Below are 16,726 nucleotides of genomic sequence, written 5' to 3'. Positions count from 1 at the left end.
GAGTTAAACGAACCAGAGGTGGCGGTCGCTCATTCCTGGTGAATGCCTCTAGGGTATGGAACTTGCTTGCCATCAATCTTCGCATGGAGCAGAATCCCTTAGCGTTTCGTAAAAGATTGAAGACCTTGCTCTTTGCCTGATTCATCCTACTGCTCCTCCCTTGAGGACGATTGTTTTTTTTCTATGGTCCTGCCCTGCTGTTGTGGTTGTCTTTTTGGGTTTTTGTTTGCGCTTTGATGCCTGCAGGCTTAGGCACATTATAAATTTGTAAATGAAAAGTAAGGGCAGCTCCAGATGGTGTCTGCCGGTGTCAGCCGGGGAAGCAGGAAGCCTGCAGCCATCAAACTGCTGCTACCAACCAAGTAGGTGTTGCATTAGCACTGCTGCTGTGTTATAACTAGGCCCTTTTCCCCCTTTTAGGAAAGTTGAATCCTTCACATTGTGGTTACTGTGTACTGCTAACTGTGTCCCATTAGGATCTCTCCCACTCTCTAGGTCCCCACCCCTACTGGGGGTACCGTTGTTCTGTTGTGTCTCTCCTCCTCCTTTGTGTTCCCTACTGTGTGACTCCCAGCCACTGTGGACTTCCTGCATTGTGCAGTGCTGGGATGTGTCTCTCCTTCCCTCCTTCATTCCCCCTCCTCCACTTTCCTCCTCACACCCTTTATGGTGCTTTCCCTCTCTTCCATCTTTTCTAACTGCGACTCCATCTCCTATCCTATCCTTCTCACGAAGTCTGGAAAGAAGAAGTTCAAGAGGGACATCCTGGTCTCCAACAGAGGCCTCCCTAGCACTGATACTTACATCAGTGCTTCCTCCATACAGATTCTCACCAACATCCTCTTAGTTGTTTCCTCACCAGACCTATGGACCCCTCATCTGGATTCGGTTCTCTGTCTCTTATCTCTTCCTCTCCCATTAAAGGTGGCACTCAGTGGGAGGTCCTCTTGGCCTCCTTCCACTCCTCCAAGAAATCATTAATGTCTATCTGAATGGCACCATCTTGGTCGAGGGCTCTCAGCCCAATCTCCTCCATTTTGATAGGTGACTCCTGCGTCTTATCAACTTCCTTCCATTTGTTGCTACTCCTACTACCACATCTCTGACCCCTCTGCCACCTCCTTCCTCTGACACCTCTCTGGCTCCTCTCTTCTCCTTTCTGGCTACTATCCCATCTCCTGCTACCACGTCTGCCCACTCTCGGGCCCTCTACCACTTCTGCTTGGTGCACCTCAAACCTATACCCCACGTTGGAAGACTTTCACATGTGGCCAACTGCTCCATGTTGCTACTCTTAACCCTTGCTCTGTTGTCAAACACTCCTCTGACATCTGCCACCTCTTCGAAGAACTTGACCTGGATGTCTTCGCTCTCACTGAGTCATGGTTCAGGGCCAGTTCTGTCACAAATTTTGACACTCTCCTCCCTGATGGCTAGAAGATCCTCTCCGAACCCAGAGCCAACCAACCTGGAGGTGGAGTATCTCTGACCTTTCCTGAATGGTTCTGCTTCTGTCATTCATATGCAGGCTTACCTCTCCTTTGAATGCCTGGTCTGCAGGCTCTCTATCTCTCCTGTCCTCTCTTTGACTGTGGCCACCATCTACAGGCCTCCTGGCCAGGTTGTCCTCTTCCTCTCAGAGTGGGCTGACCTCTCCTCCTCTCTCCTTCACTCTACCTCTCAACTTCTCCTCGCACACCTCAACATCCACCTGTATGCTTCTAATCTCCCTTCTGGGCTCTTCTGCAACCTCTGCGACACTCTCTCTCTTTCCATTCTACCATCTGGTGCAACACACTCTGCCGGACACACCCTGGATGTTCTCATCTCCTCAGACATCCCCCTCTCTAACCGTCTCACCAATCCTCTCTCTTGGAATGACCACTTTCTGCTTTCCTCTCACCTGAATCTCTCTGCCCCTCAGGCAAAGCCCGCACCCAGCACTGCCACCTACCTTCTCAGTCAATCGGTTCATGAAGCATGTGGCACTGGATGCCTTTGCGTCTACTTTCTCTGCTCCTTCTACTGCAGTGATCTCCAACGCTCTGGACATCCTTGCCCCTGTCGTGAGAATCCGCCTGAAGCCTACCTCCAAGTGCAACTCTTGGTATGACTCGGACCTTGCAGCCCTGAAACGTAAGTGCAGGATGGCTGAGAGGAAGTGGAGGGCTTTGGGCGCATCCTATGGCAAACTGGCCCACCACCTGCATCAAAGGCAATACAGACTCTCTGTCCTACCCAAGAAGAGAGTCCACATCCAAGCCTGTGTCTCAGTGGCCTCTAACAACACAGCTGAACTCTTTAAAATCTGCAAGCAGCTGGCCAATCCTTCTGCAGTCTCTATATTTCCTGTTCCCTCCCAGGCCCTTTGTACGGCTCTGGATTCTCACTTCACCTCTAAAACCCAGGACATCCTGTTCTCACTCTCCTCTTCCTCTACCTCTACCAGCCCTCCTCTGGCTGCTTCTCCCTCTCCACTTGCTTTCTCCTCCTTTTCTCTGACAACACCCGATAATGTTTCTAGAAAAGTCTGATCTATGAAAGTGTAGTCCAAACAGGTGCTTCCCTGCTCTTCCAGAACCATCACGGACCACATTGAAATCCTTGCTCCAGCCTTGGCCGGTTTCTGTAATCACTCTTTTGCCACTAGATCCTTTCCCTCTCTACTCAAGCAATCCATTGTGCATCCCCTCCTTAACAAGCCTTCTGCTGACCCTACCTGTCCGGTCCGGCAAACTATCGCCCGATCTCTATCACTCCTTTCCTCGACAAACTCCTTGAAAAGCTGGCCATCTCAGAGCTTACTCTCCAAACTGAATCTGTTGGCTTTCTCCATAGCCATTGGTCTGGCTGTGGAGCAGCCAGAGGCACAGAAACTGCTCTCCTGAACACCTGTGAAGATCTGCTCTCTAATCTTGATGCCAGCCTTCCTTCTGTCCTCATCCTCCTTGACCTTTCCTCTGCTTTTGACAAGGTCAATCACGTCACCTGATCAGTTGACTCTGCGAGAACCTGGGTATCACGGATCAGGCCCTGGAGTGGTTGACCTCCTTCCTCCTGGACCGACTCTCCCAGGTCCAACTTGGGTCCTTTCTTTCCACCGCCTCTCTCTCCACATGTGGTGTTCCTCAAGGCTCTATCTCCTCACCCTGGCTCTTCAATGTCTACCTGTCCCCTTTGGCAGATCTGATCTCTACCTTCTCCTATAACTTTCAGTGTTATGTGGGTGACACTCAGCTCTTTTTCAGGCTCCGCCAGCCTCCTCTCCTCTCTCGCTCATTCCTGACTGTTTATCCACGATCCAGGATTGGTGCGCCTCCAATGATCTCTGCCTTAATTCCAGTAAGATGGATATCCTTTCATTGGGACCCCTACTTCCACTTTCCCTCACTCACACTGGCAACCCTCCTTGGGCCTTATTCATTCGCCTTTTTGTGAGGGAAAAAACCTTGGTGTCATCTTTAATTCCACTCTATCCTTCTCTCCTCACACCACTGACCCTGCCATGAAGGCCCACTACCAGCTGCACCTCCTCAAAGGAATTCTTCCTTTTCTTACTTTCACCCAGAAGCTCACTGTCTCCAGAACCCTGGTTCTCTCTAGGCTGGACCACTGCAACAGCCTCTTTCTCAATCTGCCTTCCTCTACTCTCCACCCTCTGCAACTAATCCAGTAAAGGACTGCGATACCTATCCTTGTCCTCAAGCCCAGAGTTCGTATCTCTCCAGCCCTGAAATCTCTCCACTGGCGCCTGGTGGCTGCAATGATCAGGTTTAAGACCCTCTCCGTCGTCGACAAGCTTTCTGTGGCCGGGGCCCACATTACATCCAAGTCTCTCTTCCAAAATACCTTCCTTCTCGATCTCTTCGCTCAGCTACTTCCAAATTTCTGAGGGTTAGATGCTTCCGCAGGCAGGGAGTAGGGAGTAGATCTCTCTCCTCTGCAGGTGCCTCCCTCTGTGATGGCCTCCCTGTTCTTCTCAAACTTTAGCCGTACCACCTGAAGTTCTGAAAGCTGCTTAAGACCTTCCTTTTCTCCTGTGCTTTCTCTCTCTCCCCTGCCGACCTGCCTGCCTGCTGCGCTGACTGGTTGCTTGGCTACCCCCAGAGTCTCACTGGGTACCAGACTCCTCTATGATTAGTCTCCCCTGCACTGCCTCCCCGCCGACCGCACAGTTGGGGGCGGCAACAGTAACCTCTACAGCCCCCTGCCTACTTGCACTTACCCAGAGCTGCACTGCCCTAGTTGCACCCACTCAGATCATTGCTGCCCTGATTACACTTCCCCTTCCCTCTCCCTGGCAATTCCAATTGAATAAATTCTACAAGCTATGTTAAAAGCATTTGAATATACTTTTGTATTCAATAAACAGTTTTTTCAACAAATAAAAGGAACTGCAATAGGAGCAGAGTTTGCGCCCAGTTTGGAATTCCTATGTATGGTGGATATAGGTTAAGAAATACATTTTTCCAATGAACAATCGATACCATAACCAGATCGCCATCTGGAAATATAACAGTGATGACATGTTATTAATATGGATGGGCACAGTTGATTTGTTGAATGTTTTTTTGAATGGTTGAAAAATTGCAATAAGAACATACAATTATCAAAAGAACTGAGCAATTGAAGGATTAACTTTTATATATAATAATTAATCATGAGGATAGTAGATTACTATGTAAACTATATAAAACATGAACACATTGTTGGATTATCGCAGTTGCCATCCAAGATTGTTGAAGGATAATCTTGCTTATGGTCGATATTTAAAGGTGAGACACAATGGTATCTATGTGCAAGATACAACATTCAAGCCTCTATATTGGACCAACAATTAATTTCACATGGGTATCCAAGTTCTCTTGTCAGACGATCCATCAAACAATATGAATTCGCCTAGAGGGATTACATTATCTTGTAAAGTGGGAGATCTTCAGAACATAGGTTGGTTTGGTGTCAAAATGTAACTCCAACACCCAAAACATTAATAAGATCACAAAAAAATGATGTCAATTAGTTCAACAAAGTGTAAAGGAAGAGCAGATACCACTATTTGCCATCAAGACAGGTAGAAACCTAAAGGATGAATTAGTCCATTCAAAATATTTGGCCAGTAGGGTGACCAAATATATATTTGTTGTTAAGGGACATTACCTTTGAGGTACATATACATGCTGCCAATTTACACATACATGGATGTGAATGGGAACATAGAGAAATGACCAATTGTAATGGTAAAGCAATACTAATGCTTTGTAGGTGAAACATTATCTGGAAAAAACCAGGCTGAAAATTATCTACATTGGTTGGTTGTAGATAGGTTTTCCAAAAAAGAATGATAAAATTGTTACTTGGTATGAAATATAATATGGGGACCTCCACACCGAGATGCATAATACAGACTTTCAAGCATGATAATATCATTACAATGCGAGCTGCATGCTAGAGCCATTTACAATATGGCAACAGCGGTGTTAAAATAAAACTTCAATTGTCTTCTTACGTCAGGCTTCATTCTGGAGACCAGCCTATAAGTGCGGGACAAGGCATCAAACCCGTGCTGCTGAGCATAGTCTTGTTTCCAAGACAAGCACATTGACCCTGAGATATCATAGCACAGTGATGGCGAACGCATGGGACGCGTGCCGCTGTGGGCATGCCGCGCTGTCTCTGTGGGAATGCCGTGACTACAGTCATACACTGTAGTCACGGCGTCAGCTCCCACAGTTCTCTGGGGAGAACCCTGAAGCCACACCCCCCACTAGGACCTAGACGGGTGGAAGTGTTATATTAATGAGCTGCCTCTAGCTGAGTTTAAACAGGACGATTGGCTGTCCAGATTTCCTCTTCAAATCACCAGGGACTTCTAAGAGTGGGCGTGTCTCTGTTCCCCCCTTCCCTGGGAAAACTAGTTTTTTTTTTTTTTTCACCTGTGCGGATGAGATGGTAATTCCCCATTCCGAGTAGCGTGATTCCCCATTTTCTAGCACCCCCTCCCAGCTTTGTGTGGCAGTATCCCGGAGAAAGGAACTGCATGCCAGAATGTGAAGGTACACTTGGTTTTCGAGTGTGAAGTTTTCCCTGCCCACTCCCTCCCTTTCTTCGCCCAGCGCCCGTGCTTTGTCCAGGCAGGGCAGGAGTTGATTGTGGGGGTAGTTCGCAGCTCGCCTCGCCGAGCGAGTCCGCCTGGATCCCAGCCTGTGCCGGATTCATTACCTCACTCCCAGCCAGCCAGGAGCAGCAGGACTGAGACTGCCGGGAAATGTCTGCACGGGGCTCTGCAGCGGTAAGATAACGCGCTCGCCTGCATTCGCTGTGCCTTCTGTATGTGTGTGTGTGTGTGTGTGTGTGCTGCTCTGCCAGAGGCTGATGTGAAATGTGTGTCCGCCACCTGACTGCTGTCTCGTGGTCCTCTTTCTTTATCTCGTGCCGAGTGGTGGCTTCATATCACACACCAGAACCCCCGCAGAGTTCTTAACTTGTTCAAACTGTGCCGGTGAAGGGCCTGTTAGCCAAATAATGGCCTTCCTTGCTTGAGCCGGTGGCCGGGTAGGGATGGAGGGGGGTTTTAGGGGGTCTGTTTAGGATGGGCGCGGTTGAGAACTCGTGCTGGGCTCGAGGACTTTCAGAGGGTGGGTTTGGTTTAAGACCACTCAAGTTTGGAGGAAGGGGGCGTCTGGAATAAGGAAACACAGCCAGATGTACACAAGATAAATGGGGGGTGTTTAGTGCCATGGCTTGCCGAAGATTACCGCTTTTGTACCACCACAAAGTGCATTTGCTGCGACAGGGGTATGCTTGCATCAAATGTGTATGCTCTGAACTGCACCATAACAGTGAAATGGGGCGTGCACACCAGTGTTCAAAGAGTAAGAGACCATTACTGGTACACCAACTTCAGCGAGAGGCGGAGGGTGCAGAGTTTGTCCTTTTTTTCCTTCATTGGCCCAACAGACTTTTGGGACCGATGTGGTTTGACCTCGGAATTAAAAATGTATTTTTGCCTTATTAAATGATAAAAGCAAAATAATGTTAGTGCCATAGCTCTCAAGTCGCCAAAAGCATCCACACACCCGCCCACCCGCCAGCTCCTTGGTTTCACCCACCTTCCCCTACCTCACAAGACTCAGTAGCACTGCGCATGCGCGCCGCTGGCTCTGGGCGCAGGCATGTTTAATGAGCCAGCGCGCGGTAAAGTTTAGTTTCTCATTACGTGCGACGTGCATCCTGCTGCAAGCTTTTTCGCCTGACAGACCGGACGCTTCGGTCGAAGTGGCAGTGTCTGCAGCCTCGGATCCGCCGAACTGTGTAGGAGTCTGCGCCACTGCTGCTGCCTTTGAATTCCGGCAAAGACGTGGAGGCGAGGATTACTTCAGGAAAATAAAGCCAGGTAAGAAAAAAGTGCCGTCAGCACCACTACATACTTGCCAACATTCTGTGACCAAAAAGATGTAGGATTTTTCACGTTTCAAAAATAATTCACATAACAATGACATCACAGGAAAATACAAAACATGCATTGATTGTTGGCACCATTGAAGCATTCTAAAATAGACAACCCATCAAACAGCAGCACAACATGGAAAGATGTTCAAATGGTAAAAATGTATTAATTGGCCAATAGTGATGAAGCGCTCATGAAAGAGACATTCCGCTGACGCTCGCTTTTTTTTTCTTCCTATATTAGGAGTAAAGAACATGAGATATCATGCACTAATTGGAATAGATCACTGGGTGAAATAGAAACAATATTCCTCTGTCTTCAGCCATAAAACTGATGTTTTTAACGCTCAATATAATTTATTTGGAGGGGGTTTTAATTTACAGCACTCATTTCACAGGCACACACTAGGATGCCCATGAGGGGGTACAAAATGAAGTCATATATAACAGGCGAATTTAAGGCGAGAGTTATGGAATGGGAAAGGGGAAGGCTCAGGGGAGGAGGTGAGATGTACGGATCTTCAGCCTAGAAAGTGAAGCAGCCCAATCAGTACATAGTTATGACAAGTTGAACACTGAATGACATGGCGACTGATACCCCCCTCAGTCTGATAGGCAGATGCTGTGTGATGGTGTTACACTCTGCCAGTTGCCTTCACTGGTGGTTCACCGGGTTGTACCGGCAAAAGTGCAGGACTCAGTCAAGTAGCTGCCATGGCGATATGTTAACATTTTTGTGTGTTTCTGTTGCAGACCTGCAGCAATGAAACGGTGCAGCAGTGTCTCTTGCCCAGCCTCTTTCCCCTGCCTAAGTGCAGTTGGTGAAGGGGCCAGGGCAAGCTCAACGTGGGTAGCTCCACACTACCAACCTATCAGCCCCAGCATAGTGTTATTTCTATATAGATTTCTCTTCATGAGTTGTCTGAAGATCTCTAATGCCTGTTATAAAATCTATGTGGACACCCTAATTTGTATATGTATTGCAATGTGAAGGGATGTCACCGCAAGTGACTTTGCAGTGGCTCTGTCTGTCTTCTTCTTGCTGATAGATTCTATCCATCAGCAGTGATTTTTGGATACGAGGCTTGAGCCTCATTACACCATCTTCTCGGGTTGAGAATGTAGTTCTGTGTTGGGATTCTTCATGGTCTGTGTGGATTTGTCACAGTTTATTATGTACCTTTTTTGTGAAATGTTGCAATCATATTTTTGGTATAGGTAGGTAGGGACAGATTTGTATTGGGTACTTCATCCGTCTTTATTTTGTGTTTTTTGTAGACTTGAACACGCAAAAATGAGTACATCAAAGAAGGCAAAATTAAAAACAGATAGTGGAAGATCATTCCAAGAGGCCTGGACACAGTCATTTGGAGTGATTGAACGCAATGGGAAAGCATTACGTGTTCTGTGTAGTGTAAGTGTTGTATCTCGCACATCAAGTGTCAGATGTCATTTTGATACCAACCATAAAAGTGTTGCGGAACTTGGTAAAGCTGAAAGAAGTAACAGATGGGAAATTAAGGAAATATCACTGCCAGTATCGTAGTTTTTGCAACTATCTTTCTAAAACAAATTATCTGGCGACTGCCAGCTTTGAAATTTCACTGTGCATAGCAAAACATGGGAAGCCCCTCTCTGATGGCGATTTTATCAAAACGGCCATGTTGGCTGTGAGTAATTCCCTTTTTCATGATTTCCCAAACAAGGACAAAATTAAGCAACGAATCTCTGAAATGCCACTTAGCAGAAATACTGTTAAAGATAGAGTCCTGCGTATGGCAAGGGTTGTTAGTCAGCAGCTCACCACTGACTTACAAAAGGCAGCCTGTTACTCCATGTGCTTGGATGAAAGCACAGATATAAATAATCATGCAAGGCTAGTAGTAATTTTGTGTTATGCTGTTGGTGACACCATGAGAGAAGAGCTCATGAAAATGGTGTCTTTGCCTGGAAGAACACAAGGGATAGATATCTACAATGCTGTGATGGAGGCTTTTTTGTCACAAGACATAAGGCCAGAAAAAGTGGTTTCAGTTACTAGTGATGGGGCACCTTCCATGGTGGGGGTAACATCTGGTTTCATACAGTTTTTTGTTAAAGAAGCAAAGCATCCAGTCATTCAATTTCATTGTATTATACATCAAGAAGCTCTTTGTGCCAAGGAAAGCAGCAAAAAGTTAGACGATATTCTCAAGGATGTCACAAAAATGGTGAATTACATCATGGATCGTGCTCTTAATTGTCGACAGTTTCAAGCACTTCTTGATGAGGTACAGGCACAGTATAATACTTTACTTATGTACAATAATGTACGGTGGCTAAGCAGAGGAAGGGTCTTGGAGAGATTTGTAGCCTGCTTGCATGAAATTAGGCTGTTTATGACTGAAAAGGGGCAGGAATATCCACAGCTCACTGATATGACCTGGCTCACCAACCTCATGTTTTTTACTGATTCTACAATGCACTTCAACGTACTGAACAAAAAACTGCACGGTTTAGGGAAAACAGCAGAAAGGATGTTTTCTGATATCAGAACATTTGAGAGAAAACTGCAGGTTTTTGAAAGAGACCTTGAAAGTGGGCAGCTGAAATATTTTCCAAATCTAAAAATGCATTTGGAAAATTCTACAACATTTATAGACAATCCAAACCATCATGAAATCTACAAGGAATTTTCTAGCATTATAGTAGTTGCAAAGGAGAATTTTAGTAACAGATTTTTACAGTTCCGTAAAATGGAGACAACCCTGTGTTTTCTTACGTCTCCAGATAAAGCCAAATGTGAAGAACTTGATCTTTCCTGCTTACACTGGTTAGATTTAGAAAATCTTGAAATGGAGCTACTGGAATTTCAAGAAAGCTCTATCTGGAAAAATAAATTCTTTGACCTGCGTGCAACACTTGAGAAGATGAAGTGTGAAGGGATAACAGAGGACAGCACAGTTGCTAGTTCGGAAAATGAAATCCTTAAAGTGTGGAATTCTCTGCCAAATAATTTTAAGTCAATGAAAACACTTGGGATTGCTTTTCTTTCTTTGTTTGGGTCATCCTATGCTTGTGAGCAGCTGTTTTCAGCATTGAATTATATCAAATGTGATACCAGAAATAGACTAACAGATGAACTGAGTGCTGTATGTGTTGCTCTTAAACTAACAGAGTATGAGCCAAGGTTTGACAAGTTATCAGCATGCATACAACAGCAAAAATCACATTAATTGTACCCACAAAAGGCGTCTTTAAAAAAAATACATGCACGTGTACAGTTGTTTTTTTTGTTTTTTTTTTCAATAAAAAAAATCTTTAATGGAAAGCTCTGTTATTGTGTTTTTCTTTTTAAACAGAAGCTGTTAATTAGTTTGAAAAACTGTACGAATTGTTTTTTCTAAACTAAAACCTCGTTATTCAGGTTTAATTGCAGTGTTGGCACTTTGAAAAAAAGAAGTCGTTTTGGTTTGCAGTTTGGGGCACTTGGGCTCAAAAAGGTTTGCCATCACTGGCATAGGCGGATGTCCGAGATACCGCAGGAGGCAACAGCGAAATTAATGATAGGCTATTATAAGTAGGGAGTCTGTGGAGTGTTTGTGTATGAGAGTGGAGAGTCTGAGGAGTAGAGGCAGAGTAGGAGTAGCTAAGTGGAAGTAATGGTGGAGATAGTAGTAGTAGTTAGGGGTAGAGACAGTAGGTAGCAGGCGTAGAGGAATAGCAAGGAAGTGAAATAAGCAGTAGAGCAGTAGTTGGCAGTAGAGGGTGATAGTGCACACTGGTGAGTAGAAAGATAAATAGATTGACAGTAGTAGTAGCAGGAGATAAATGAAGAAAGGGGATACTGTTACTAGGAGCGACAGGGATTGGGAGAAAAGGAGTAGCTAGTGGTAAGCATAGAGAGAAAGAGACAGTAACAGAAGAATAGCAAGAGGCAAGGTGGTAGAGTGGGAAGAAGGGAACAACAGAGGTAGCTAAAATAGTAAGTGAAGGAGTTGAGAAAAGGAGAAGTCGAGAGGTCATGTCAAAGGGTGGAGGTTGGATGGGGAGTGAGAAATTGGAGTGATAGTAGTACGGTGGGAGGAGAGTATCTTAAAACCAGTATAGTAAAGGGTCAGGTGCTAGCAGGTGTGAGAGAAGTGAGAGTGACACCAGGCGGAAGAAGGCACCATCTCTAACTCCCTAGAACTCTAAGTGGGACAGGTCAGGGAAAGTTAGAAAATCCCAATGGAGTTAGTCAGGGGAATCGCCATCAGAGTAAGACAGCAAAGGACAGCCAGGTGTTACCATTTCTTTCAAGGACGCCTGGGAGACAAGACAGACATGGCCGGCCATAGTGCCAAACCTCCCAGAGAACCCTGGTAGGCCCAAAAGACTCTTAAGGATCTAGAACTAATCTATCTATTAGTCATCAATAAAGACCCTTGGACCTACTACCCAAGTCAGCATGGTTCTTTGTGGTGGGTCACCCATCAAACAAAATACAGAAAACATGTGGAGACCGATACATTAATGATAGTGTTTACCATGTCGATGTCTTCTGCACTTATTGGGGAGAATCGGCTTTGTACAACATAAACCTTGTTTATTCTGTCACCTAGAAAATAAAAGAAGTATTGGAAGCTGTACAGAACTCAGTATGACATAATTACATTACCAAATCTTGCTATAAAATGATATGTTAACAAGTGAATGCTGGTAGAATAAATTTGAGAGGAGATCTGTGAAATCCTTTACATGAAGTGTCTGTAACCCACAATCGTTCAAATTAGAGAAGAAAAAATTACCAAAAACTAGCATGTCAAAACGTTTTTCATGAATGTCAAGAAAAAATAGATTTGAAAAGAATTTGTGTTTTTATAGCAAATGTTTACAGATAGCAAGTGATTATAATTCAGTCAGAAAGTATTGAGACAAATGTTTTAGAAACAACTTAGAAACAGAATTTAAGGCACTAGTATGCATGTTGGATGGCTGGACATGAATTATGACATATAAAATGAAGGACAAATTGAAATGTATGTTTGCAAGGGATGCAAGAGTTCAATTTCCTAAAAAGTCTGCACTTTAAGGTGGCTCTGTAGCTTGCCTGCATATCCAGCAGCTAATCTACTTTGCAGTTCTAATTTTTAGCAGTCTGAGTTTAGAAAGCTGTGGGTGCATAGCTGTGGGTGCATATCTGGAGAACCACCTGATCCTCTCGGGCAGTCATGTGAGTTGGTCGGTTCGACCTCCGCCTCCTTGGTCTCTTTCTCTGTCTTTGCCCATGGTCACTCTTGTCTCGAGGTCTCACTGGCCCTGGTGGAGCTTTAAGGAAGAACAGAAGAACAGAGGCCTGTTTCTAACTATCACTATCTTTCTCCTATGTTCCATCCCAGAACTGCCTTTCCCCCTTTTCCTCTTCTAGTCTCTCCTTCCTGTTCTCGGGGTAGTGTTACCATATCAAATGTCCTCTCAGTACAACACGTCCCCTCAATCCATTTGGTCCCGAAGGACCTCCTTTTCGGGTATTTATCTTTCTCGCATATTCCCTCAAGTTATGTCCCTACCCCTCTCTCAAGGGTTAACGTTTCATCCATACTCTCCCCATGACATCTCTAACTTTCCTGATCTTTGAGTTTCTCTCGATTAACAAATAGTCCCTCCTGGACCTTTGTTTCATTTCTTTCCAGATTATCTCTCTCTCTCTTCACATACCACCAAACCTCTCCCTCTGACTGCTCTCTCTCTCTCTCTCTCTCTCTCTCTCTTTCTCTCTCTCTCTCTCTGTCTCTCTCTCTCTCTCTCTCTAAATCTCATTTTCCTTTCTCTCGGCTTCTTTGATTCCCCTCAGTCTTCCTTTCTTGGTTCTACACTATTCTCTCTGGCTAGTGGAAGGTTGCTCATTTCCCTATATCTTCCTTTTGTTTACCAGGTGGTACCCCTCACTTCCTTCTCCAAGGTGGTCTCACTCTCTTTCCCTTCACAAGTAGATTCTTAATTTCTTTCTTCAAAAGGAATATACTCTTCTCCCCCTTTAAACCTCCGAACCAATTTCTGTTATTCTCATTTTTCTTCTTTTCAAATGGTGCCCCTACCGTCTCTCACCCATCTGGTACCGTTCTTACTTACTTCCCAAGCAATTGCTTTTCCTATCTCTGTCTTCCAAAGCTCTCTGTAGTTCCACGGTCCCATCTACTTCCCAGAGTGTACTCCTTGTTTCCCTCACCAAGCTTGTACACCTCTCTCTCCAATTAACTTTTTCCTAGCTCTTTAAATATACCTGGTTCACTGTGTCTGACTCCTACTTCTCAGGTGGCAACATAAACATTGTTCACCCCATATCCCCCTCCCCATTTCCAACGAATACTGAGACGAGGAGGAGGCCACTAAGAGCAGTGATGATTACCTATAGATACAACATTTGGAACGTAAGGGAAACATACTATATAAAGAACTCCAGTTGTCCCAATAATAGGGACAGGCATTTAATACTGACAATTCAAACGTGACTCCACGTGACTGTATTTGAAACTATAAAAAATGTGGTTTTTCACAAGAAGGAGAGTGACCTAGGGATGTTGTCCGGACACGAGAAGCCAAGGAGCAGAGAGCATAAGGAGTGGAAGCCTGGAGGAAAACGGCATGCCTAGACACTGGCCTGGTGTTTGTGAGGGGCTGCAGCATGGCTAGGGAAACTTTCCTCAAAGGAGCCGAAGTTAGGCAGCCTGTATCCTGCGGGTGGTGTTCGGCAGAATTCTAGTTCCGTTGGAATGTGTGCCAGTCCCAAGGGTGTCTGAGGGGCAGGTGGTGAGACCCTGACCTCAAATTCGTATACGCAGAGGAGCCACTTGTCAAAGTGACGCTGCCCGGTGAGTGAGAGAGTGAAACTCAGGAGCATGCGTTTGACTGAAGCAGAGCGGGAAAAAGACACAGTTTTAAAGCGGCATGGAAATAAAGTATACGAAGGACAGAAAAGTGTAAGAGATAAGCAGAGCAAAGAAAAGTAGCAAGAAGGAAGCTCTGCTGGTGGCACGGAAAGAAAAGTAAAAGTGAAAGAAAGGCATTTGAATGGTGCAGAGTGTGCACAGAAAAGAAAGACTTTTAAAGAGTGCAGAGTGTGCACGATAAAGAGAGGACAGTGTGTTGAGTGTGCAGGAAGCACAGGAAAGAACTGAGTGCCAGGGGCACGTTAAGGCAAAAGAAAGCAAAGGAAGGTGCAAGAGTACACAGTGGAAAAAAGGAACAGCAAAGGGAAGGTGCAAGCGTGCACAAGGAAGAAGTAAAAGAGGGCACGAAGGTGTGTAGAAAGCACCTGAAGGTAAAAGGTTTAAAAAGTTGGTTACAACTGGCCACCAGGGGGCGCGCGGATGTGGTCTGACTTTGCGTGAGCTCCGCTACTTCGGGTCCCTAGGAGGGATTGAGCCCCCACCTTGACGACCCCCCCAAGATTCTACACCGGTGTGTCGCCAGCTGAGGACCCCCCCTCCGGTCGGTCGAAAACCTGATCGAAAACGACCCCTGCAAACCTCAGATATACGTCCTTCAAAAAGACGCCACACATAACAGCTCCGTGGGCCGCTTGCAGAGAACTGCGCAACTGTCGGAGGCGGACCCTGGGCCTGACGAACGACGAAAGCCTGAAAGAACCTGAACCCCGGCCACAGAATCCATACTCCCGACGACGTTCCTTGCTGCAAAGGGGACGTGACAGCCTCGGTCGAGTCGGCGGAGCTTCCGAAGAGCGTGATCGGACTGGGCCTTGAGACAGCACTGAGCGGGGAGATGGTAGGCCCATCCCATCTACCCCGTGAACAACGGCTGGTGCGCCATCACCGCGCAGCGGCGGTTCGGACCTCTCTCACCCCAAATGTTTACCCCCGCACCTCGCACAAGAGGAAAACATCCCCAAAGCGTTGGCTGACCCGGACACCGCTTAAAGGGCACCCCGGGTGACCCATACGCATTACTGTGCCGCGGACACCTCTCCCAACACCTAACGAACTTCCCGAGACCAACGATGTCGGAGTGCAGAGGGTAGGGACCCTGACCCAGGGACGTGTGCCTCCTCTGCCCCCCACCCCATCTCCCCATTGAACAGCACTGGTGACACCACGGAACTTCGGGAGAACCAATGGACATAAGGGAGAAACTAGCTACATTCTCCTACGTCTCGACCCCTGCCGAAAATTGTGACCATAACATGGCGAACCAAAATACCTCGGGGAGTGAATCAGCAGCTACCAAAGGGGACATTGCCGCCTTGCTGGGCGAAATAAAGAATATGGGAGCCAGCATTGGCTCCAAAATTGACAAGATCACCCAACGCCTAGATACCATGGAGGAGAGGCTCGAAGGGGTCAAGAACAATCAAGCGTCCATAGACACCCTAGAAGCACAAGTCGACCAGCGGATGACCGAACTGGAGCAACGAGAGGAGAGCTTCAAACTCAAGCTTGATGACTTGGAAAACCGGGAGAGGCGGAACAACCTGAGGGTTTTCGGGATCCCGGAATGAGAAAGGGAGACGGAGAGCGATCTGAAGAACACCCTGCATGACATGATCAAACTCTTAGTTGCCGATGACGCGGTTGATGAACCTAAGACAGAGAGGATACACAGAGCCGGAGGGCCTCCAGGTGGACCAAGATCTGTCCTTGCTCGATTTCACCGCTTTCAGGACAAAACACGGATCCTCGAGAAAGCAAGAAGCAGCGATTCAATTACCCTCCAAGGATCCCAACTCTCGATATACCAGGACCTATCATCCATGACCTTGTCACTCCAACGCATGTGCGGGCCTATCACCAAACATCTGAAGGAAAAGGGCATAAGATACAGGTGGGGATACCCCTTCTCTCGGTCCTTCGAATACAACGGAAACAAAATCAAGCTAAGCCCAGAGGGGGAGATCAAGGCGTACATCTCTGACCTCCTTGGACCAAACGCTGGGGAACACGATCGGTGAGACCCACGTCGAGAAGAAAGAGGATGGCGTATACAGGGCCCCAGGCGGAAACGTGTCAAGGGATCGGGGAATTTTCGGAGAGGTAATACCCTCCAGGGGGAGAGAACTGATGAACTGCAACACTGGTAAGATGACATATATTCTAATACATATGTCCATCCCTGAACTGTGTAAGGATGTATAGGCTCAAAAAAGACTCGGGCCATGTAAACGAAGGAGGGAGGTGAAAGGGGGCTCAATCAAGATTATGATGTTATAATAATCTTGGGGACCCGAAGTGACGGTGCCTAAAGGTGGTTCGGTGCAGGACCAGTGTCTTTATCTGGGTCCGCACGGACGCCGTCAATGTGG

At 46.4% G+C, this 16,726-nt stretch overlaps 1 protein-coding gene across 7 annotated transcripts in view; it reads right to left on the bottom strand.

Annotated features, from left to right (window-relative positions):
* Positions 1-16,726, bottom strand: part of LOC138472418 (uncharacterized) — a 1,989,442-nt gene that overhangs the window by 762,128 nt on the left and 1,210,588 nt on the right. For all 7 annotated transcript variants that reach the window (XM_069610563.1, XM_069610565.1, XM_069610562.1 and 4 more), the window contains one exon: positions 11,955-12,025. In XM_069610563.1, coding sequence (XP_069466664.1) covers positions 11,955-12,025 — 71 coding nt within the window. The remainder of the gene's footprint in view (positions 1-11,954; positions 12,026-16,726) is intronic.

Source organism: Ambystoma mexicanum, chromosome 8 (assembly GCF_040938575.1).
Source record: "Ambystoma mexicanum isolate Mex_15411 chromosome 8, UKY_AmexF1_1, whole genome shotgun sequence".
Lineage (NCBI taxonomy): Eukaryota > Metazoa > Chordata > Amphibia > Caudata > Ambystomatidae > Ambystoma > Ambystoma mexicanum.
The sequence above is the reverse complement of the archived record's forward strand: the minus strand, read 5'-3'. Positions and strand labels throughout refer to the sequence as shown.